Source organism: Mytilus edulis, chromosome 1 (genome assembly GCF_963676685.1).
Source record: "Mytilus edulis chromosome 1, xbMytEdul2.2, whole genome shotgun sequence".
Classification (NCBI taxonomy): Eukaryota; Metazoa; Mollusca; class Bivalvia; order Mytilida; family Mytilidae; genus Mytilus; species Mytilus edulis.
The window spans coordinates 122,042,555-122,069,414 of NC_092344.1; the positions used below are offsets into that span (position 1 = coordinate 122,042,555).

Here is a 26,860-nt window from a genome sequence, read left to right on the forward strand (position 1 = left end):
TGTGCGTACTTATTTTCAATTATTTGTGTTTAATCCTGTTCATAAAACGGAAGTATTAATTTTCAAATTACTTTATTTTCGATGTTTATACTACGAAACAAAGATATTAAAATTTTTTTTTTTTAAATCAACGAAGAGCGGTCCTGGTTACAAGTTAACTTAGTGTTGACCAGACCAGTCAAAAGTTAACTTGGGAACAGGTCTGGTTTTGATCGGATTTGTTCAAGCAGAAGTTAACTTTGTGGCAGGACCGGTTTCCAAGTTAACTTATGTTAACTTTATGACAGGACTGGTTCCGAAGTTAACTTATGTTAACTTATGACAGGACTGGTTCGAAGTTAACTTATATCAATAGCGGACCTGTTTCTAAGTTAACTTTTTGGCAGACATAAAAACAGTCCTAGGTCCAAGTCCGCTTTTCAAGTTAACTAGATTTTGGTCCTAGGACTGGTCAGAGCAGTCCTATATTCGGTCACAGGTTAACTTTGACCAGTCCAAATGACTGGTTATCAAGTTAACTTGCTGTACAGGTTAGGAGTGCACCCATCTGTAAGTGTCTACAGGTAAAAACACAAAATAATATGACCGAGAACATTAAAAGTATAATAAGAATAATTTTCATAACCTATAATCTGAACATTAGTAAATATTGAAATGTAAGAATATGACAATAAATCTGAACGCTAAGGTTCAAAGTTCTTCGTTGTTTTGTCATTCATGTCCAGTGAAGGATGTTTATTCAATATTGTCGACATCGCGATATGTACAATGTTAACACGATATAGTGTCAACATTGTTTACATTGTTTGAACCCTTATATAATGTATACATCGTTGACATCGCGATGTATACAATGTTAAAACGATGTTGTGTTAACATCGTTTACATTGTTTGAACCCTTATATATTGTTTACATCGTTGACACCGTTAACATTGCGATGTATACAATGTAAACACGATGTCGTGTCAACAACGTTGACATTGTTTGAACTCTTATATATTGTTTACATCGTTGACATCGTTAACATCGCGATGTTTACAATGTTAACACGATGTCGTGTCAACATCGTTTACATTGTTTGATCCCTTATATATTGTTTACATCGTTGACATCGTTAACATTGCGATGTATACAATGTAAACACGATGTCGTGTCAACATTGTTGACATTGTTTAAACTCTTATATATTGTTTACATCGTTGATATCGTTAACATCGCGATATACACAATATTAAACCGATATCTAGTCAACTTTGTTAACATTGTTTGAACTCTTATATATTGTTTACATCGTTGACATCGTTAACATAGCGATGTATACATATAAGAAGATGCGGTATAAGTTCAAATGAGACAACTTTTTATTTAAGTTACATCTTTTATAAGTATACCCCTATAGGTTTGACATTAATACGGAGTTTTGGTTTTTATCGAGTAGCAAGCTATGAAAGGCACAAAAAAACACTAGTGTAAAACTATTTGAAAAGGAAAAATAAAGGTCTAATGTAAAAAACATGAAACCAGAAACACGTATGAACAATTCAACAAACGACAACTACTGAACGACAGATTCCTGACTAAGGACAGGTGCAAACAAATGCAGTAAGTTTAACGTTTATATACGTACCATAGACTCAATATAAAATATAAACACGATTTTGACACAATATTGTTAGCATTGTTATGTGAACAATTTAAACAGAAAGGTATTTATAAAAAAAGAAGTGGTATGATTGCAAATAAGTAAAATTCCAAGTACATACATACTAACTGGCACATCTATAGATAACCGTATGGCCTTTAACATTGAGCAAAGTTTATATGGCATAGTTAGCAATAAAAGACGCCGACATGAAAAACGGAAAACAATTTTAACTATATAACTAACTGCTTAACCATGTTAACTTATTTAAAAAAAAAAAAGAAAAAAAATGTATATACAACAACAACAAGATGTTGACACTATATTGTTAACATTACGATGTATACGATGTGAACGATGTAAACAGAAAGGTGTAGACACTATATATACAATATAAACACGATGTTGACACACTATTGTCAACATCGCGATGTATGCGATGTGAACGATGTAAACAGAAAGGTATAGACTTTATACATATAAATACAATATAAACACGATGTTGACACGATATTGTCAACATCGCGATGTATACGATGTGAACGATGTAAACAGAACGGTATAGACTCTATATATACAATATAAACACGATGTTGACACAATATTGTCAACATCGCGATGTATACGATGTGAACGATGTAAACAGAAAGGTATAGACTTTATATATATAAATACAATATAAACACGATGTTGACACGATATTGTCAACATCGCGATGTATACGATGTGAACGATGTAAACAGAAAGGTATAGACTCTATATATACAATATAAATACGATGTTGACACAATATTGTCAACATCTCGATGTATACGATGTGAACGATGTAAACAGAAAGGTATAGACTTTATATATAAATATATATACAATATAAACACGATGTTGATACAATATTGTCAACATCGCGATGTATACGATGTGAACGATGTAAACAGAAAGGTATAGACTCTATATATACAATATAAATACGATGTTGACACAATATTGTCAACATCGCGATGTATACGATGTGAACGATGTAAACAGAAAGGTATAGACTTTATATATATAAATACAATATAAACACGATGTTGACACGATATTGTCAGCATCGCGATGTATACGATGTGAACGATGTAAACAGAAAGGTATAGACTCTATATATACACGATGTTGACACAATATTGTCAACATCGCGATGTATACGATGTGAACGATGTAAACAGAAAGGTATAGACTTTATATATATATATATATATATAATATAAACACGATGTTGACACGTTATTGTCAACATCGCGATGCATACGATGTTAACGATGTAAACAGAAAGCTATAGACTCTATATATATACACAATATAAACACGATGTCGACACGATATTGTCAACATCCCGATGTATACGATGTGAACGATGTAAACAGAAAGGTATAGAACATATTGATAGGATACAATGTAAACACAATAACGACACTATAAAGTTGACATTGCGATGTTGACAATATCGACAAAACATCGTGCACTGGACATAGTTCGGCATCATTGCAGAGACATTATTTGTCAAAATGCGGTTTTGATGCAGAAAATCAGTATCGTTAAAGTTAAATTCGGAAAAGCTGAAGTCCAGAAAACATCAAAAGGAAACGTAAGAAGAATGAAAAATGACTGTCAATTCCTATCTTTGCTTTTGTATTTGCTTTGATTTTAATGATACTTGAACAGGATTAACATACTATCAGTATGTAAAAGTAGCCTACCATTGGTTTACTTCGTTAGCTTACTATTGATATAATTAGATTTTAATTAATTGAAATAACGCTGAAAGTTTTCAATGGCAGTGATTTTATTTAATTAACTGTTAATGCGCTACAAAATGGGTTTCTTTTAAGCTTATATCGTTAGGAAATTCTGCAAATGACTTCCGGATGCTTGCAACCTTTCATGTATAGACTATAGAAGATAAACAGATATAAAAGTAAACAACGACAAAAGAAACTGTTGTGCCCTTCAAATGAAGATAAATCCAGAAAAACGTTTCGAATATTTGAAATAACTAATTTTTTTTTAAATGTTTTACCGAACTAGATTGATATCATTGCTAGTTTATTCAATTTTGACTATTTCCACACAAAACGTTTTCTTCCAGCAGGTACACGTTACCTTAAACTTATTTGATACATCTGTTCAAATCTCTACTTTTAAATGCACCTCATTTTCCTATTTGTTTTGTTTTTACAAGTGTTTCGATTCGAGTTCCTCTGATGATTCGTATGTTCGTTGGGCGTATCAAAATATGTTTGATGTATGTAAACGCGCAATTTAACACTAGTACTCAAAACCCTCCTTCCTTGATGCCTGCATTTTACATAGACAAATAAAATCATATAATATAATCAAAATGAGGATGTTAATTTGATGTGTGCTTCTTCGTTACATTTGTTGTTTTAATAGTGATAAATATGATAACACAATGTTAACTGCTGTACCCCTATTTTTGACATTTTTAACTATTGTGTCTGTTTGTTTTGTTCAAGCATCGGTGACAATATAATGGAATGTGATACGACTGTCATACAAGTGAAAGGTTTAGCTAGCTATAAAACCAGGTTCAATCCACCATTTTCTACATTTGAAAATGCCTGTACCAAGTCAGGAATATGACAGTTCTTGTCCATTCGTTTTTGATGCGTTTGTTATTTGATTTTGCCATGTGATTATGGACTTTCCAAATTGATTTTCCTCTGAGTTCTGTATTTTTGTGATTTTACTTTTTAACTTTCATGAGATTTTGCTAAAACAACATATTTAGTTTTATAAGTGTAAAAGTACCATTCGGAATTCAATTTTGGTTATATTCATTGTCCTATGGTTAATTTTTGTATTTTTGTCTGCATTGTTGGTCATTTACTATGTCTATATGCCATTTTGTTTTTCTTTGTTGACATATTTGTTTGTTATTGTATAGATTAGGAATGAAACACAATATTGGTGGCTGAACCCGTATTTTCTATTTTGTGACAATTTGACCTGTTTAATTTGTTAACAAATGGTTGTCAATATAATGAAATTGTATGATACTGTCATACTATAGAAGGTTAAGCTAGCTATAAAACATCAATCTTTTATTTTCTACATCAGGAAATGCCTGAACACATCAGGCACTTAACAGGTGTTACATATTCATTTATTGTGTTTGAGATTTTGATGATGTTGGTATGTTTTTTTAACGTCCAGTGTCAAGTTTTCCGTTCATATATTAAAATCATTTCCGAAAAGCTAAGGTTTCAACCCCCTAACAAAAAGTTGGCTTTCGAAGGATGCTTGAGTCTTCAAGGTTAAGGTTAATCTGGAAAAGTACATCAGTCGCAAATAATTGATAAAGTGTTTATATAAACATTAGATTAACTTTGTAATTGACTGACATGCTGCGCAGAATAATTTTATATAATAAACTTATTTGCTCTTTTTAAAAATTACTTTTTTAAATGCGTAATGAAAGATCTTTTATGCTTGATAATGTTATTGAAAAGGTTATCTTTTAAGCCTTGATGTCGTTATATACCTAACACAAATTATTTCTGTCAAAGGGTTACGTTTAATTGGGTAAATGTTACATAACTCTGGATAAAGGGCGTTCTTTGTTGTTACTACCTCCAAGCATCTCATACGCATTTTTTCAAGTCTTATCTACTGATTGTTATATACAAAATATGTTTTAAAAAGAGCAAATAAATCGGTAAATGGTATTACATTATGGTTCCTCGACGCCTTAGAAAAACTATGGTGTTCATGACATTCTTTACATAGTCCGTCATGACATTCCGTACACCACACTATGCATGGTTTAGTGATGAGTCGGAGGTATAATTATACAATTATTTGCGACGGATGTACTTTTGTGGATTAACCTTAAATAAAGGCAACAGTAGTATACCGCTGTTCAAAACTCATAAATCCATTAACCTTGAAGACTCAAGCCTCTTACCATAATAATCCCGATAACTTTTAATTTTATATATTACTTACATTTAATATATCAAAGTGAGCTTGAAATTAAAGATACTACTGACACAGAGAAATCTGCTTCATATTGAGTCCTTTTTCTCGAAATGACTACTGATGGTAGGTTGACAAAGGCGATGATTTCAATTTACCTATAGTCAACTTTCCTTTTCTATGAAGCAACATCCCGGCGGCACCAGCATATGGAGTATATGTGTCTCAATTAATACGTTACTCTAGAGCTAGCTCAAAGTACGTTGATTTTGTTGAACAAGGAATACTGCTTTCTCAAAACTTTCTAAGACAGGGCTATGAATCAATCAAATTAAGGTCATCACTCAAGAAATTTTACGGTCACCATCATGACCTTATTGACCTTTATTACTAAAGTGTGTCAGAAATCATATCTGATATTCTTCCTCAGTCATAGTAAACTTCCATCATTACCTAACTGAACAAAGAAATAACACGACGGGTGCAGTATACAGTACAGGAAATACTTACCCTTCCGGAGCACCTGATTTCACTCCCCGTTTTTAGTGGAGTTCGTGTTGTTTCTTATTACTTACTTATAACTGTTGATGTAAATCTCCTTTAGTTTTATGAGTCGTTGTTTACGCCTTTGTTTTGATTGTTATTGTCTCTTACAACAGTACACAGATGTCAAATACCAGCTTCATATTTCAAGGTATAGAAATATATAGTAGGATCCTTAGCATGTGTACCTTAGATGTGTGTGGCAATTATTGTATATCCCTTTTGGTAATACAGCTCTTCATGTTTTGCTGTGCTGATGATTATTTGGCTTGTTTTGTTTGGTTTTGAGAGATTCTAACAAGGGTAAATCCATAAAAGTACTTCAAGAGCATACATTGTATAAAGTGTTATTACATAGAATGGATATTTCTGTTGGTGAACTTGAAGTCCTTGATAGTATCACCTCAATGATCAGTGTTTCGGATACATATTTATCGGGATTATAATTGCTTATTCATAAAATATTGCTGCAAATGCATTTACTTATAATAAAGTCTCACTTAGTTACCGTGACGTTTGTTACTAAAAAGTGTTAATACTGTTATTTTCTATGTATCAAGCTTATATTCTTCTAAAATATGTTATGAAGGTATGATACTAAACCCCTAACGGGGAAGATTGTGCCTAATATTCATATGATGAAGACATAATTTTTCAACCACTTTAATTGAAGTCTGGAGCTGGCATGTCAGTTAACTGCTAGTAGTTTGGTGTTATTTATGTATTATTGTCATTTTGTTTATTTTCTTTTGTTACATCTTCTGACATCAGACTCAGACTTCCCTTGAACTGAATTTTAATGTGCGTATGGGTATGCATTTACTTTCTGCATTGACTAGAGGTATAGAGGGAGGGTTGAGATCTCACAAACATGTTTAACCCCGCAGCATGTTTGCGACTGTCCCAAGTCAGGAGCCCTTGGCCGTTGTTAGTTTTGTATTATTTCAACTTTTAGTTTCTTGTGTACAATTTGGAGTTTAGTATGGCGTTCATTATCACTGAACTAGTATATAAATAAAGGAAGATGTGGTGTGAGTGCCAATGAGACAACTCTCCATCCAAATAACAATTTTAAAAAAGTAAACCATTATAGGATCATGTACGGTCTTCAACAGGGAGCCTTGGTTCGCGTCGAACATTTTTTTAGGGGCCAGCTGAAGGACGCCTCCGGGTGCGGGAATTTCTCATTTTTGTCAATTTTCTCAGTTGCATTGAAAACCTGTTGGAGACCTTCTGCTGTTGTCTATTCTATGGTTGGGTTGTTGTCTCTTTGGCACATTCCCCATTCCCATTCTCAATTCTATTAACATGGCAAAATAAGCACAGACTTTCTTTACGTCCATATTAAATATAGAACGCACTTGGTCTCGACATTAATAAAAGCCGAGGATGTTTATGCAATAGCTAGGTAGAAAGTACACAAACATTCCTTGATTTGTTTTGATAGAAAAGATATTCTTAATTTTTTTATACAACCACAGTCATCTGAATTTACCATTTGAAAATTAAAGACACCCTTATGTTAGATAGATAGGTATTTAAAATCATCTTAATGGCTTATATATTATTACAATATAGACACTTTTGATATAATCATATTTCCTTCAATAAATCAAACAACTTATACATAGAACAATAAAAGAACTATAGTGTATCAGGTATGCAATAAAAGATGCTAAAATTATAGGGCTATATATTCTGAAAAAGAGTGCAACATGAATAATTTCCTTTGGTCATGTTATGGATTAGATATGTATATACTTTTTAATGTAGTATGGTGTGTACTCCTAATTTTCACATTATATCTGGGTTTGTTTTGTTTGTACATAGTTGTCAATACATATGCTACTGTCATAAGGTTAACCTATCTATAAAACAAGACCCAGTCCACCGTTGCCTATATAAGAAAATATCTGACCAAGTCAAGAATATGACAGTTGTTATCCATTCGTATGATGAGTTTAAGCTTTTTATTTTGGCTTTTAATTAGGAACTTTCCATTTTGAATTCGTCTCGGAGTTCAGTATTTTTGTTACATTACTTTTTAAACAGAATGAGACTCGTTCATACTATTATGTGAAGTGTTAATATCTTTTTATCTTACTAAACAACATACATGTCTTTAATACGTACGTCTGTCTCTCTGTAACGTTTATGACAAACACTAAAAATATAAACCTATAGTTTAGACTCGAGTGGAAAGAATGCGATATAATAAGTTTCATGCAATACACAGCGTCTCGTCTTTTTTACTGTATTTTTAATGGTTTAGCGAAAGCTACATTGTAAATTGTCCTTGCCTCGTTAACTCTTACAAAGAACAGAAAAAGAAGATCACCAGTGACCTTCTTTTCAGCTTAATTGTTTTGTTTTGTATTAAAAATATGCAATGACATATTTAAGTATACTCGTAGCGACAATAACATTCCATCCTCTATTGTGATATTTTATTTCCTACTGAAGATTTGCTGGTTTGACCAATACACCTAATCAAGATGTCATTGTAGTAACTATAATGTACCATATAATGTTTTATTGTAGATATGCGGGTTTGACAAATACAACCAATCAAGATGTCCTTGCTTTAACAACTTTAACGTCTCATCTCCTTTGCTATTTCAATAGCGCCATCAATCCTGTTATTTATAATTTTATGAGTGGTAAGTTCTTCTGTAACATTAGAAATTAATATATATAAACTGGTTAGAAAGATGCACTTTTGCATAATGTTATACGGATTCGTATAAGTAAGGGCAGATTTGTTAGTGAATGTCGGAATGTATAAATAGCGATTTACTAGTCCGATCTTATCCTGTAACCAACATCTATTATTTTCGTATTTGGTACCAAATGTTATGACAATGTTTTTGTTATATTGATATTGAAATATTATAGTACTTTATCGTTACGGTAGCTTTTTCGGTATGAAAGTCTAATGTTTATCAGGTTATTAGTCCGAATAACACCAGTTTTCAAAAAATAAAATAATGCTAGCTTTTCTTGTTATAGTTCTATCATTCTATGATTAACCATTCAATTTCAAATATCAGATAATGAAACTAAAATTATTTAGATGGAAATCTGGTAAATGTAAGGGAAAGTCCTCTGCAATAATATATTTCGACTGATAAATATGTATATCCCCACTAACAAAAACAAATGCAAATGCAAATTAAAATGACCAGTTGTACTTCGAAAAGTAAGACGTCTTTGGTGTAAAACCTCGTACAAACTTGAAAACACCCTCCGTACAGACACGACCCTTGATCATAGAAATAGTCTACTACAGTGTCGATTGCGATACGATACTACTTCACTTCTGACAACTCAATTTTCAAATTCACAATGCCTGCCACCCATTTAACTATTTGATTGAAGTTTTAACTGTCGACATATGAAGAACTAGGATCAAATGTACCACATGCTGATGCTAAACAAGTAATCTACAGGTCTGGAATGTATAATCAGTCTTATGATTTGAGATAAAATACAGACAATTAGAAATTAGAAAATCATGACATACTAGTATTATGACAGTCAAATATTGTTTTTCAGAAAAGTTCAAAAAGGAATTTCGTGTGGCTTGTAAATTTTGTGGCTTAGGACCGACACATGGAAGACACGGAACATTAACAGGTAGATTTAAGTGTTAAATCGACTCCATATATTGAAGATATTGTTTGACGTATGTATTGAATTGTTTGCATTATTTTATCACCGACCCATTGTTGATAACAGATACATGGCATCTCATTTTTTCTTTTAGATATTTTTACCGTCATGACCAATTCATCGAGACAATAACAAGATAAAATAATGAGCGGTCGAAACATAATGCAGGTTTTGTCTCTCTTCAATATTGTTTTCTTCTCCAACTCTCAAATACTCGTGAAAATTCAATAATCATCATTTTGTCATGTTGGCCATTCATTACTATACGGAATGTGTTTTACTCATTCTTAAACACTATATTGTTGTTTACAAACTTGTCCTCCGTGATCTAGTGGTAAGTTGTCACATTCGAAATTTTGTACAAAACAGGTGTAAATCATGTTTCTATCGTAAATGCAGCAAAACAAAAATAAAATTTCATTCTAGGTTAATGTTTTAAGGTAATGATTGATTTATCGTAGTTGAATATATTTAAACAACATTCTATTATAGAAAAAAATATTTGCAGACGAAAATAAAACCGAATGTTTAAAATAACAGCTGATGCTGAAAAAATCGTCGTTTGAATTTGTGCATAATATTTTGGAATAGGAAATGTTTTAATCATTTTGCACAAAATATTGAAAATATCAAAGTTCGTCTTAGTAACAAATAGTCATCAGAAATTAACAGCGTTTGTGTCTGTCTTGAATTCAACCAAAGACTTTGAAATGTAGTGCTATGTTAGGTAATTCCTTCTATATGACGCCACTTTACTACACGACACTTTATATAATTAGAAATCGTTATATCGTTGATGATTGATGATTGATCAACTCATTTATTTAATGAAATTCCAGAAAACTTTAGTTGGCTAATATTACCATTCAATCTTTAGCTGATACTTATAAAGGAAGAAGTCTTGTTCCAATTAGGTGCTTTAATGATAGTTGATGTGAGTAACGGGAATACTTAAAGATTGCTTCAGTTTAAATAACTAAGTTGTGCCAGCTCAACTTGTGTTTCCATGCAGTCCAAACAGTCATCCAGTTAATAAAAATAGGTTCTCTCTTGAAAACAGTAATTGTTCGACACTTGATTGATATCTTCATTGTTTACTTCTGTACAATCATAATTACGAATAATGTTATATTGTTCAGTTGAAGACAAAGAAATACAAGTCATTTACAAATGGCAATTTCCAATAATATAAAACAACACGTTCGTCTTTTTCTAATAATTACATCTCAATGACGCTCAAATGACATCACAAATTACTTCTCTGTATTTGTTGAAATACACGGCATAGTTGAATATGAAGGGTTGAATTATTTTCATCTTCATGCAATTTTAGGTGTCTAATCAAAGGCCTTTCAATGCATTTTAAAAGTGTTATCTAAGGGACGCGGGAGTTTACTCGACTGATATAAAGTAACATATTCGAGAGACTACTTACCGGAGTAGTTAGGTTGATTAACAGTTGCCACATGTGAAAGTTTGCAATTAGTATTGCCAATGTGTTTTTTTCACGACTTGTTCAGGTGGAGCTTGCGTTTTAATTTGCATAAACAACAGATGTACAACAAATCTAAAAAGTGTATGATATGAAACAAATATTTTTTGGGTAATTTTAATAAAAAAAAAGGAAAGGAAATCCATAATAGTTTATTTTCGATGGTAATTTCTTTTGTAGGTTGTTCTTATAAGATATTATACATTTTCCTTTTAATTTATATCGTTGTTTTTTTTTTTCTTCATTTTGATCACATTTGATGCCTAACTAATCGTTTTCATGTATGTAGAAATAAATGCAAATTGGAAAAGGTTCACAAAATAAAATATACATGAATTCATTGAGGATTTACACTGTGAGTATTCTCTGTATTTTACCTTAACCTGTTTTTATCTGTAACATGATTTATCATGACATCCTTGATGAATACAGATAATAAATACATATAGCTTGTATTAATCATTCAAAAGGTTGCCCCCCCCCCCCCCCCAATCTTTGTTCTTAATATATGTATCAATGTGCGTGATTCTTCTTGTGTAAGTAATTTTAGACGATCTACATTTCTTGGTATAATGAAATAAACACAAACATGGTAGTATGATGATAAAAGGTATACGTAAACAAAATATAACAATTACGAAATAACCTTAAATAAACCGTCAAATTATCTAAGTAAATCAAGATATGAAGAAAATCTAAATGTGACGGTGGTATCTCTAACTGCATATTTAAAGGGAAAATAGATGCTATAATCATTTTAACTAAGCTTTAATTATTGCATCAAAGACATCATTGGTATAGTGTAAAATCCATAGACAAAGTGCCTTGCATTTTACGAAGTTTTAATTCTAATTGCGGCATTACTTTGTCATTTATTTTTTCAATTATATTCCTGTCATTTATCTGTTCTGAGTTTTGACAAATGTGTTTTTGAATTGATTAGTTCAAAATGTCATTTGACTTGTTACACGAATTTAGTAAAAAATAAAACAGGTGCTTAATGTAATATAACTATCTTTTAAATGGGTGTAAACTTAATTTACTTGTATTTCCTCCAACATTTATTGATGTATGTGTATGAAAATTCCCTTTGCATTTCTTTTATTCGATACATAGTGTCATCTGTTTTATCTTCCATGCAGCTAATGTCAAAATGGACACTGTAACAGAGTAAGTATCAAATAATAAGGTTTACAGGGATAACGAGGGATATTTAACAAGGTTTACAGGGATAACGAGGGCTATTTTACAAGGTTTACAGGGATAACAAGGGCTATTTTACAAGGCTTACAGGGATAACGAGGGCTATTTTACAAGGCTTGCAGGGATAACAAGGGTTATTTTACAAGGTTTACAGGGATAACGAGGGTTATTTGACAAGGTTTACAGGGATAACGAGGGCTATTTGACAAGGTTTACAGGGATAACGAGGGCTATTTTACAAGGCTTACAGGGATAACGAGGGCTATTTTACAAGGTTTACAGGGATAACGAGGGCTATTTTACAAGGTTTACATGGATAACGAGGGCTACTTTACAAGGTTTACAGAGATAACGAGGGCTATTTTACAAGGCTTGCAGGGATAACGAGGGTTATTTTACAAGGTTTACAGGGATAACGAGGGCTATTTTACAAGGCTTACAGGGATAACGAGGGCTACTTTACAAGGTTTACAGAGATAACGAGGGCTATTTTACAAGGCTTGCAGGGATAACGAGGGTTATTTTACAAGGTTTACAGGGATAACGAGGGCTATTTTACAAGGCTTGCAGGGATAACGAGGGTTATTTTACAAGGTTTACAGGGATAACGAGGGTTATTTGACAAGGTTTACAGGGATAACGAGGGCTATTTTACAAGGTTAACAGAGATAACGAGGGCTATTTTACAAGGTTTACAGGGATAACGAGGGCTATTTTACAAGGCTTGCAGGGATAACGAGGGCTATTTTACAAGGCTTGCAGGGATAACGAGGGCTATTTTACAAGGTTTACAGGGATAACGAGGGCTATTTTACAAGGTTTACAGGGATAACGAGGGCTATTTTACAGTCTCACAGGGATAACGAGGGCTATTTTACAGTCTCACAGGGATAACGAGGGCTAATTTATCAATACACTACTCTGGATTTATTTATTTTCGTAGGTATCAATTTTCGTGGATTGATGAGAACTTGCATCTTCGAGATTATGCATACAAAGCCTATTGAAAATATGTTATTCGCTGGATATTTGAATTCGTGGTTAACGTGTACTTACTAAACTTGATATCGAATAATAATGAATCCAACGTATCATAAATAAACTCATCATAGATACCAGGATTGAAATTTTTGATTTGCGCAAGATGTGCGTTTCGTCTACAAAAGACTCATCAGTGACTCATCTTAACTATTAATAGTTTACAAAAGATTAATGTCAAGAGGAATGTTAAACAAAAATCATTTTTCTGTAATTTAAATCTTGAAACGGATTGACTGCTCATTATTGAGAGATAATTGTAAATGTTCCAAATTATCAGTTATGTGCAATTAACAAAACGTTTACGCCTGTCAGAGCCAAAGTCATATTTGTAGAAAGAAAAAAGTATAATGATGTATTTCGTTGCACGAACTTGGAACGATTTGTTTTCAGTGAGAAAAGTTCTTGTAATTACATTAGAGAATTTTCTGAATAGTTTTGTTAATTTTGATATGTGAATGCGTTTATTTTGGTTAATAATGATATTTTACAATTATGTGGCTTAAATGAAGTATGAATGCATAAAACGGTAAATAGAAATTTCCAAAATTTTAGACCGTTCAACAGACCACACAAACCACCAACATCGTACTCCGAAGAGAAGTAATCCGTACAAACAAATATTAATAACAATGAACGTGTGGTCCGTTAAACTTTGTGTCGGCTTAAACACAAACTACTGTGTGATTAAATCAGTTTAAACGTGCTCACCTTTTAATTACTTATCTAAATCATGTGTTTTTATACTTTGGATCATCTACAAGAGGAAGTATTTCAAAACTGTATGTATAAATACATAAATTTGGGGAACTATTTTATAGATTATGTCTAATAAAAAGAACATAATTGTAGGTAGTAACGGTTTACATATTAACATATTGAAAATTACACAAAGTTAAATGCCTTTTCTTCATAACAATATCAAAGGTATGAACAGATGGGTTTACTCCTCTGGGATAATTGAGTTTATTCCTTGTATGATAAGATGAAAATCAATTTTCTGTTGTTTTGATGTTCGTGTGTCTGTGTTTATGTTAAATTATCTCATCTCTATTCCATACCATCATTACCTTTGGCGTTTTGATTTACTTTTATGAAAAAAGGTCGTTCAACTATCTTCCGGTCTATCTATGTATTCTTGAAATTCACTGAATATTTTGACGTTACATTTCAGGAAACTGTGCAGTGATCGTTCTATAAAGAGATGCCCTTATCAGAATTCAAATGAAGCATCAGAAGACTCACGGTTTCTCCGTTAAATGAAAGGATCAATTGAAATACCTTGTCATCTATCATGGCTTCACAAACATGTAACTTTATAACAGATATGCTTTCTAAAAATATCACATTTTATCTATTTGTGTTTGTGATGTTTAATGTCATTATGACTGTTAAATACATTGTGTAACTTCAGATCATGTTTTGTTTTTGTTTGTTTTCCAAATTTAAGACAATATTTATATTTGAAGACATTAGGAGGACCACCATTTAAAGAACAAATCATAATACCTGAAGCATTAAAAGGGCTACCATCGTACATGTTGGTGAGTAGAATTTTTCTTTATTCATATGTTCAAAGTTGTATTGAGTAGAATTAAGATACAGATACACAATAAGATGAATGTAACCCTATATATATACATATAAAGTACCTATGCAAATGTAAAATACTTCAGCAGGAGCTGACATGCTGCTACTAAAGTAAAGGATATAAAATAATAAACATATTTTATTTCATATACATGTATATTTTGTAGATTTTTTGAATACTAAGTGTTATTAAAAGTATTATTGAACTGTTGTATTGCTTACTATGTAATGAATTTCCATGTAAACCTACAAATAAAACCTCGGATCAAAACCTTTTGAAAATAAAAATAGAATATTTATGACACCTAGCTTTTAGTTTAAGGATGTGCTTAGGTGAGGTTTTGGAATAAGTGTCAAACGTTCGGAATCCTTGGTGTTTTTCCATACGATACCAGGTAAAATATTTTGCCCCATAACACCTATTTATCTTTTGACATAGTACTTAATAGCTTAAAATGGTCATATGACAAAATTTAAGCAAATTCGTGATTTTCTTTCTTTTGATTTAACACCCAAATAAAAGCAATGCAAATATAAGGTAAAAGTCCGTGTCAGCCCTTTTCCTACTTTTTATCAGCTATCAAATATCTCTAAAAGGAGTTCCATGAGTCCTATTCATATTTTAGCTTATTTTGATCCTAAATCAATACTCTTTCAGCTTAAATATCAATTTTAAATTCTTAATTTATTTAATTTTACCTAAGATCACCTAAATACATCTTTAAACGTCACAACAGTCACATACTTAGAAAGTTTGATTGCATCTTTGTTCATTTTCTTTTAAATTTGATATCAAAAGGAATGACAACTGGTTTCATATCGCCATTTTAAATTATTCACGTCATCGTTTGTAAAATTAAGACGACACTTAATAAAATACATGTCTTTTCTGGATTTACCTACATCAAAACACGCTCAAAGCCCGAATAATTTAAACTCTGCCAAACAATAGTTTGGTTGCAATTTATTTAAGAATTGAATGCTTTTTCTTATCAAATTATTGTAAAAGCCTTGACCGAAGTACCGTTTATATAAGCGCGGTAGCGATGTTGACGAAGTGCGGAAATTTCAAAAGAATTAGTTGCAAGGTAATACATACCAAGTTGATAGAGGCCGATAGTTCCGGGACAATATAGTTCTACATCAGCGGTATACAGTATGTGCTGTAAAACTTAAAAACAACACTAAAACTATAAATAACATGCGTTTGAAACGTTTTCTAGATATGCATTCACAACCTCAAAGCCGAATGTATAAAATCAAAGGATGTATAAGAATAAAAACAAAAACATACACATAAAAGGCCGCATTTCAAATATCAGCAAAGGTAATATTAGATTTTCTTTTTGGTTCAGAAAATAATCTCTTCCGCATACAGACTCATATACATTATCAGTTCAGGATTTTGGGAATCTCATGTCATCATTGTAACATATAAAAAAAATCAGTTACAAAAACATGAAAAGTTTGTTTCAACTGAATGATAATGTTTTATCTCATTATTTTATAATTACAACAGGAGAATTACCAGAGTCTGGTCAGTGGTTACGTAACCTGTCACTTAAAGCTGCAGAGGGAAGTAATTCTGGGTAGGTATTATCCACAACAATTTCCCCACAAACCGTGGCATTCTAGAAGCAGTAAGTTAGCAATATAAAACTACTTGTAAGCATCAAATTTGGAAATGTCATTGTGCTTTTACGCTTTAGGTCAACCCCTATGTGTCGATGTTCGGTTTCTTTTATGTCATTCATTGTTATTAATTGAGTTCATTTTCATACACATATCTGGCATTTCCACTAATCGTATTTATATTTGTTCTTAATTACTAATTTATTTTGAATGTTGAAACAAGATATATTTTTAACATTTAAAATGTATATTGAGATAGAAATCAATTTATAATAAAACCTGTGTATTGTATATGCTGGCTATAGAAATGTTTATTAAACTTACATTATTAATTGAATCAATGACGTAATAATCGCTTAAACACAGTGAACTGGCTAACTTCTCTTGAAAATTCTGTGCCTGCTCTTGAAGTTGAACTGGACAGGCTAACCTCTTTTGAAATGTATGTGCCTGTTGTTGATAATGAACTGGACAGGCAAACTTCTCTTGAAATGTATGTGTCTGGTGTAAATGTTGAACTGGACGGGCTAACTTAACTTCTTTTGAAATGTCTGTGCCTGGTATTGATATTGAACTGGACAGACTAACTTCTCTTGAAATGTCCGTGTCTGGCGTTGATGTTGAACTGGACAGGCTAACTTCTCTTGAAATGTCTGTGTCTGGTGTTGATGTTGAAAATGGACAGATAACTTCTCTTGAAATGTATGTGTCTTGTGTTGATGTTAAGCTGGACAGGCTAACTTCTCTTGAAAGGTCTGTGGCTGGTGTTGATGTTAAACTGGACAGGCTTACTTCTCTTGAAATGTCTGTGTCTTGTGTTGATATTGAACTAAAACGTGACTCTGACAAGAAGAAACCGTTGGGGAAGTATGTGGTTTGACACGCTTACTAGTTTTTGCTTTTTAAATACGCATGCGTGTATGTTTATAAATATAAAGTGCATTTTTTATTGTTGTATATAGATATAGGAAGATTTGGTGTGAGTGCCAATGAGACAACTCTCCATCCAAATAACAATTTAAAAAAGTAAACCATTATAGGTTAATGTACGACCTTCAACACGGAGCCTTGGCTCACACCGAACAACAAGCTATAAAGGGCCCCAACTACTAGTTTAAAACCATTCAAACGGGAAAACCAACGGTCTAATCTATATAAATTTAAAAAAAAAAGAGAAACGAGAAACACGTACAAATTACATAAACAAACGACAACTACTGTACATCAGATTCCTGACTTAGGACAGGTTCAAATATGTTTTATTGTTGTACTTACATTTGTACTTAACATTGAGGCTTACATTATGAATATCATTGAAAATTTCTATTGGGGTGTCCCAGGGACGGATCCATAAATGCTAATAAGTGAGGGACCACTGACGGCCTTAGAGGGGCTCCGCTCGAGTCATAATTCAGTGATTTCCTATTTAATTTACCAAATTGTTGGCACAAAAAAAGTGGCTTAGACCTCCTGTTACCCCTAAATCCGCCTCTGCGTTCAAAAAGCGACATAATCTATACTTTACTTACGTATCACACTTTTTCATTTGACGATAAAAAATATTAAACATTTGAACTTTTTTAACACTTTAAAAATCTTATCAGGTGAACGGGAGACAATTCTGATATAAAACATAACAATTGTCCACTTCTAATTTATTTTAGAATTGAATGCTTTTTTTTGTTAGTACATTGGGGTGTAAAAGCGTTGACCAAAGTACATTTTGCATGAGGCATGGAAGCGCTTCATTCTTAAAATGTGCACAACCCTATGAAGTTACAAAAAAGAGCATTCAATACTTATAATTACATTTTTTAGCTAGGATTATGATTTTTTTTCAAGTTTTTGTTTTATTTACCTGTGCACTCTATTGTGGGACCTTGTGTCATCATGAATGACAAATTCTATTGTGTAATGAAGTTGTTTCAGGAATAACACGAGATTGCAGAGCAGCCAATCAGAATCATGTATTATAATGACACATATATCTAATGTAATAATTTAACAATATCATCCGACTTTTACATTGCGTTATCAATAAAGACTCTTGTATTAAGAAGTGTTATTAAATATTATAATTCCTTCTTACCTGTCATGTATTGTTTGAGTATGAAAACCTATTGCATGTCTAATTCTGCATGAACTCGTGTTGTTTTCTGTGAAGGGATGAACATGTAATCGTTATGTGATTTGGCTGCGTCTAATTGTTGTCGTCTTTATATTATTGTGATTTGTTTATATCACATTGTAATAGGTTTCAGTGACAACTTTCGTCATGAAAATATAAAAACGTCAAGTCATCCATTTTACTCCAAACAACCATTTATAGGAGGACATTAGGATGACGGCTTGTGTTTAATTATACGTTTTTAAAAGATGTTTTTATACCAGTATTTCTTTGAATTCTGTAAAAACACGAGCTCGGTACTAAGAACTTAACTTGCATGAAACTAAAAATTTCTAAACTTAGATAAAATATATATATGAATGATCTCAATTTCGATTTACACGTCGTTATACTAAATTCACACTGCTTCTGACGGATTGATATGCTTGATCGTACCCAATATGTGCAATGCTGTTCGCATGATTGAAATGAAACATTCATTAATTTTTTTAATGTAAAATTTTAGTTACTAGTAAAGTGTATTCTTGAAACACATGTGCATGGAAATCAGTAACATACTGATTCTTTTTACTTATCAATAGAGTAAAATGAAGATAAATAATGTGATCTAACGGACGTGACTGACTGTAATACATCGTCAGGGGTACAAGGCCTATTTCTTCAGAAAGGCATTTGATAAACAAAATTGCCATATTCAAACAGATTGAAATATAAATACTTGAAATTTGACCATGAATAATTCATTGTTTTCTTTTATTATAGAGTACGACTCTCTGGTAATCCAGATAAAGACTAAAAAAAGAAACTAAGAGAAGCATCTTCTAGATTTTTCAATACACGTTCTAGTATGAAAAATAGGAACTGGGCAAGCAATAATAAGTATATATGGAACGATTAACCAGTGTGATTTATTGTTTGTTGAATGGTTGTTACAGTTTTTAATTATTGAATTAAATGTGTTTTATTATTTGTTTTAAATGTTTCTATATTTGTCCACGCATTCAAACTTGTACTTCATACAGTATGTTTAATGCACGTTAATGACTTACTTTTTTAATTACAAAATAAAAGTAAAATCACAAAAATACTGAACTCCGGGGAATATTCAAAAAGGAAAGTCTGCAATCAATTTGCAAAATCAAAAGATCAAACTCATCAAACGAATGGACAACAACTGTCATATTCCTGACTTGGTACAGGCATATTCTGATGTAGAAAATGGTGGATTTAACGTGGTTTTAAAGCTAGCTAAACCTCTCACTTGTATGAGAGTCGCATTAGATTCCATTATATTGACAACGATGCGTGAACAAAACTACTAGTAACAGACATAATAGGAAAAAATGTCAAAAATAGGGGTTCAGCAGTCAACATTGTGGTATAATCTTAATCACTATAAAAAGACATGTTCATGAGAAGGTTTAGGGCTTACAAACATGTTAAAGCACGCCACATTCGTTATGTGCGCGTCCCATGTCAAGCCATTGTATAGCCGACTATACGGTATATGTTTTTCTCAATGTTGAATGTTGCATATAATTGCTTGCATTCACTTGATTTGAATTTGGATGGATAGTTGTCTAGTTTGCAATTATACCACATTTCGTTATCCTTATACTGTTGATTAGGATCGCTTTTCTCTATTTGGAACGCTGAAAACAAAAATTTGTAGCAAAAAAAAATTCGTAACACTTGAGAAACAAGGTAATAATAATAAACCTAAAAGAATAAACAAAAAACATGCAAGATCTACTTTTGCTTTAGACATTAGAACATTAGTTTCTTGATCTTTTTTTAATATTTCTTTTAGAAATCTAATGGTATAAATAAAGTCATTGTCAAAGTGGTGCGTTATTTTAAATGTTTTCCCTCTGTAAATGACAAAGACGTAAACTGCAACTGATCCAGGTGTTGTTGAACTTGGTTAAATCGTCTAGATAAGGGTTTCGGTGGGAAGTCTTACAGAAAAAAACACCCTTAAAAGTTAATTAATCAAAGCTCAATTCAAAAACAGACAGTCAACACCTTAGGTAAAAATAAAAAGCTCAAACACATTTCAAGCATATGATGAGTGTTTTGTAGATGAAACGCGCGTCCGGCGTAAATACACAATTTCAATCCTAGTATCTATAATGAGTTTATTATCAAACGAATGGAGAAAAATGTCATATTCCTGACTTGATACAGACATGTCCTTATGTAGAAAATGGTGGATAAAAACTGGTTGTATAGCTATCTACTCCTCTCACTTGTATAAAAGTCATATAGAATTCAAATGCAAATATTAGGCGCTTTGTATTTCTTTGAACCTTTATTCAGTAGATACGTTTCTCTAATGCTATGGAAATTCATCCCTTTCCGAACCCATTGTATAAAAAAATTAAATCAACGTGTGGTTGCCGATGATCTTAAAAGATCATTGAATGATTTTAAGGGTCATTACCTTTTTAGCTAACTGCATGAATCAGAATATGATAGCAGGTGTTAATGAAATTGACAACTTTGTGGAATGTGAAAAGCACTGGAATGGGATTTTCGTTTCACAAAAAAAGAAAATTTATTTTTAATCATTAGAGAAACAGATTCTTACATATTTACTCGTGTATTATTGGATTTATCAAATCTCGATAGTCAAATTATCAATTTTAAAGTCCTCGCCGATTGGATAAATTCGATAATCCAATGGTATCAATGTAAGAATCTATATTTCTATAATTGTTAGAATACTTGATACAATCACTCTGAACAAGTCCTTGAAGTAGAAATCCATGTTTATAGGAGATTGTCAAAATCGAAAAAAAAATGTATATCCCTTTTTCCTCGGATATTTATTCAAAAAACAAAAAAAATTTAACTGTGCTTGTTAGTCACTAGTATTTAGAAATATAAGCAAGGAACTAGTAAGGCATTACCGAATTATAAATTCAGTGTTTATAGACATTACGACTTGTTGAGATGTTACGTAAGTACGTGAAATAACATTTATTAACAAAGTCACGAGAAGCAATTTTCATAAAGCCAGGTATTATGGCCTGTAGAATAGGATTTGCTATAAAATAACAATAACGTACATCTACAGATAAATAGTATTATGTAATTTATAGGCTTTACTATCCACTAACTGTCAAGAGAGAATAAAAATGTTTCATTCTACTTGAGAATTTAGAGTAGAACACTTTGGGGTCAACGTACGCTTTCGACATATGCCAAGATGTCAGACTCAGTATATATATACAAGATGCAAACAGATTTCTCTGTAAACTGTCTGCAATTAAGATTCAAAACCCTCTTTCTTCTTTTATTATTTTCTTATATACATTTGTTGAGGTTTAATTTCCACAATCAAGATTGATTATTTTTGCTCGCGTTTTTGATACATTAATAAACACTGACGAGATCTTGGTTTGGGACATAGAATTTATGGAGGATATTTTTGGCTTTTAAAAGACGTAATTTTGATGCTTACGATCGTCCATATCTTCATGTAAGATATGAGTTATTCAATTCACTTTTCAAGGCCTTATATAATTATCAAGAATTTCTCTAATTGTTGTATGATGTTCATTTAACTTACTTTCATTATTTCAATATCAATCTCGATACACTTAATGTTTAAACTTTTTTTTTTAGCTAATTGGTATTTTTCATATTCTTGTCTGCTATATTTTTCTTCTAAACCAAATAATGATATTTCACAATAAACTTGCCCGACCTTTATAAATATACAGGCAATATACTTCTTCTTTCTTAGTTGGCGTAAAATAAAGGCAACAGTAGTATACCGCTGTTGAAAACTCATAAATCCATGGACAAAAATCAAAATCGGGGTACCAAACTAAGAGATTTGACTGGACAACATTAACGACAAAACTATGATTAGTCTCAAAGTCACGTGTTATTTTATGCCAACTAATTGCATGGTCGTGCTGTACCCTTGATAATGAGGTTAATCCTTTTTAAAGTGAAAAGCGACTTCATTTTTAAAATTTTGTTTTTGGTGGAAGTGACTAATGAAAGCGTACTACCAATAATATTTCATAGGAGATTTATATTTCAATGAGGCATTACTAACTTATAACATGAACGATAATATTTCCCTTTGATTGTCGAGTAAGCATAATTCTGTTATTTTTAGAGAAGTTCATTAACTTAAAAGAGGGACGAAAGATACCAACGGGACAGTCAAACTCATAAATCTAAAACAAACTGACAACTCCATGGCTAAAAATGAAAAAGACAAACAGAAAAACAATAGTACACACGACACAACATAGAAAACTAAAGAATAAACAACACGAACCCCACCAAAAGCTAGGGGTGATCTCAGGTGCTCCGGAAGGGTAAGCAGATCCTGCTCCACATGTGGCACCCGTCGTGTTGCTTATGTGATTACAAATCCGGTAAATAGTCTTATTCGGTAGGTCATATTCATGAAAGGGAAGGGGATTGTAGTTACGACGTAAGGAACATATCCGATATCATTTGTGAAACGGTTATTCCATAACGGTCAACCAACTCGTGATGGCGTCCGTAAAATTTACGAAGGGATGATTTCAACTTCACTATTTGGAACTCTTGGTTTAATAGCTTCCTTGTGAGCAGCAAACCTCTATCAAGAAAATCATGATAGGAAATGCAAGCACGGGAATATCGTATCAATTGGGAGATATATACCCCGTATGCAGGTGCTGCTGGAATGTTGCTACTTAGAAATGGAAAGTTCACAATTGGAAAGCTGAAATCATCCCTTTTGTCGTAAAGTTTTGTTTTCAACCGACCCTCATTGTCAATTTCTAGATGTAAGTCAAGATATGAAGCCGACTTAATTGTATCTGTAGTATCCTTTATCTCTAGTTCGATTGGATAGATGCGTTCCACATAGTCACCAAATTTTGAATTGTTTAGTGAAAGAACATCATCTATATAGCGGTAAGTAGAGTTAAAGGATATTGCTAACTTCTTGTCTTATGTTTTAATTATTGTCCATTTGTACTTCCCAATCCCGTCGTTGGCCTACCCTAATACCAGTCCAACTAGTACAAAACTTAATCCTTAATTTGAAAATGATTCCATTGACGTGAAACAAATATATGTCCGCATAGATGTACAAAAAGAAATAATGTGCTTTATAAACACTTTTCAAAGATATATCTGTGAAATATGCATGCCTCAAATATTTGTCATTGGACCTTAGTTAACATCAATCATCAATAATCGATCTTTATCCTGATATTGGAAAAAGAAGAATTCCTTCACAATAAATTTACATAACGTTTCCTTCTTTTTACAATTTTAACGCTTCTCAAACTACACTTCTTATTATTTAGAAAGCAACTTACAAGGTATACATCGAACAAGGTTATGTCGTATTGGTTTTAGAATCAGGCAGCAGGGTATGATTCGATCAAGATTATGTCCTAGTGTTTGTTAAAGCAGGGTTGCGTTCTAAATCGTAGCGGCTACGTAGTGCTACGTAGATTTTTGTCTACTGAACGAGGAGCTAGCCTAGCTGCTATCAATATCTGTGTAGCAGCTGGGCTAGCTACACGTTCAATAGTCATAAACTTACGTAGCCATATGAAGCCGCTACGATATTGAACACAACCCAGGCAACATGGTATACATCGAACACACAACAGGTATACATCAAATAAGGTTTGGCATCTACATGTATTCCTGCAAGAATGGATTTGGGGAAACACTTCATTAACACATAAATCGCTTTGAATTGTTTTGATGAAAATCTCGTGGCAAGAATTCATTTACTTGTAAATTAAATTATCAAAACCTACTAAAAAATATCATGCATGCGTTCAATTTCTGAAGAACAGTGAAAGAAACATTTTGTCAGAGAAAGTGCCATTAACTTTTGAAATGTGTTTTTGCCCTTTAATGTTGCAAATCATATATAACCACACTTTAAATTTAACATATTTGATCCTCTAACAGCTATTCTTTTCGGCAATTAAATACGTTTATTCGTAAAATCGGTGTTCTATATTTGACATGCATGTATGCAAGATATTAGGTTCATTCTTGTGTAGTTGCGAGTTACAACTTTCGTTACAGTATTGCACAATTTTGGGTTACAATTCTTGGTTCTTACGTGTATAGTGATGGGTTACAATTCTTGGTTCATACGTGTATAGTGATGGATTACAAATTTTGGTTCATACGTGTACAATAGCGGGTTACAATTCTTGGTTTTTAAGTGTATAATTGTTGGTTACAATTATGTTTTGTTCAAGTTACAGAGTTATTTACACTTCATTGTAATTGTTTGCCTGTTAATTTAGCATCAAGTAGTGCATACATTTTAGAAGAGTGGCGAAAGATCATTAAAACTCATGAATCAAAAACAAACTAACAACGCCATGTCTAAAAAAGGAAAAGACTAACAGAAAAACAATACTACACAAGACACAACAAAAACAACTAAAGACTAAGCAACACGAACAAAACAATTAACTGGGTGATCTCAGGTGTTCCGGAAGGGTAAGCAGATCCTGCTCTACATGTGGCATCCATCGTATTCCTCATATTAAAACCCGGTAAATAGTCAAGTTAAAATATTTGAATGATATATTGAGTCATTATTTATATTGTTTGTAATTTCGAACTTCGTTTGCAGTTCTATCACACGATATCTAACAGTAATATAAAGATGTTTTCAAACAGATTACAAATGGAATTTGACGATTTATGATTTTTCGAAACGAAAATATCGTCTTTTTCTCATTATGTTCTCATTGTAAACCGCACTTATTTTTCTTTTACACAATTTCTGTAGACAACTAATAAGAATAGAGGAAAATTATCGACTATGAGGAGTCATCTAATGATTTAAATTTTGATGAAAATGTCATGTACGTAAAGAAACAAGTATTATAGACACTTAGATTCAGTAGTTAAAATTATTGTTTATGACCTATCCCACTGATAAAATACCATTATGATCCTGTTGATGAGTATTACCAGAACTGATTTAAAGTAAATCACCACAGTATCATAGTTTGTTTACCAACATGGTTAATCTTAAAAAGGTGTATATGTTGTAATTTTGACGGCTGTTATTCCCCTGTGTATCAAATGTCACTATGAGGTAGATTCTTATGTCAACACAGATCCATTTGACATTCTATTCTTCAGATATAGTATCATACTAGGAGAAATTGCTGTACAATGTGTTGAAACAAATAGTGTTTAAATTCGCGGGCAGTACGCCGACTGAGCTCCGTATTTCGAGATTTTCTAAAATAAATTGGCGTTTTCTATGGAATAAATATCATTTCAAAGACACATTTAGAAAGTACAAAATACTACATTTATACTTCATATCACAAATATTTTCTGTTTGGTTTCAGAGGAATTGCGGGTCAATGACATCGGTCTCTTCCTTTAGTAGTATAGATATATGAATAAAAGGAGTCAATGTCAGTGAGACAGCTTATGAACACTACATGTCAATCAAATAAAGCCAAACGAAGGTAAAATCATCATTGGTTTCCCTTTGAATTATCTGTGATATGAAAATAAAAAACGTTACTGAACAACCATCACTTCAGGTTAGGATGAAGGTTGTCACCTTTAAACGTTAAACCCATTCATGTGTACTTATCCGAAGACCAAAACCTGTTGTTCAGCGGTTATCATTTGTTGATTTTCTCGTTTTATATATAGATTAGTTTGTTGGTTTTCCTGTTTGAATGTCTAACATTAGTCATTGATTGGGGCCCTTTATAAATTGCTGTTCATTGTTTGCCAAGGTTCCGTGTTGAAAGCCGTAATTTGACCTTTGACTTATAATGATTTGCTTTTTACTAATTCAGACTTGAATAATGAGTTGTCTCACTGGCACTCATACCATGTCTCAAACTTATTTCTATTGAAACCAAAAAGTAATGAACATATACCGAAATGATATGTTTAGAAGTCGCAAACCAA

General features: G+C 32.2%; 1 protein-coding gene across 2 annotated transcripts in view; it reads left to right on the plus strand.

Moving 5' to 3' along the window:
* Nucleotides 1-19,888, plus strand: part of LOC139504829 (orexin receptor type 2-like) — a 52,212-nt gene extending 32,324 nt beyond the window's left edge. Inside the window, exons 4-9 of one of the 2 annotated variants that reach the window (XM_071294766.1) lie at nucleotides 8,703-8,821; nucleotides 9,717-9,797; nucleotides 12,468-12,495; nucleotides 14,741-15,110; nucleotides 16,676-16,745; nucleotides 19,679-19,888. In XM_071294766.1, the coding sequence (XP_071150867.1) occupies nucleotides 8,703-8,821; nucleotides 9,717-9,797; nucleotides 12,468-12,495; nucleotides 14,741-14,825 (313 nt within the window). In that variant the 3' untranslated portion in view covers nucleotides 14,826-15,110; nucleotides 16,676-16,745; nucleotides 19,679-19,888. Of the gene's footprint in view, nucleotides 1-8,702; nucleotides 8,822-9,716; nucleotides 9,798-12,467; nucleotides 12,496-14,740; nucleotides 15,111-16,675; nucleotides 16,746-19,678 lie in introns of those variants that run through there. The other variant, XM_071294767.1, reaches the window with a different exon arrangement.
* Nucleotides 19,889-26,860: the final 6,972 nt, after the last annotated feature.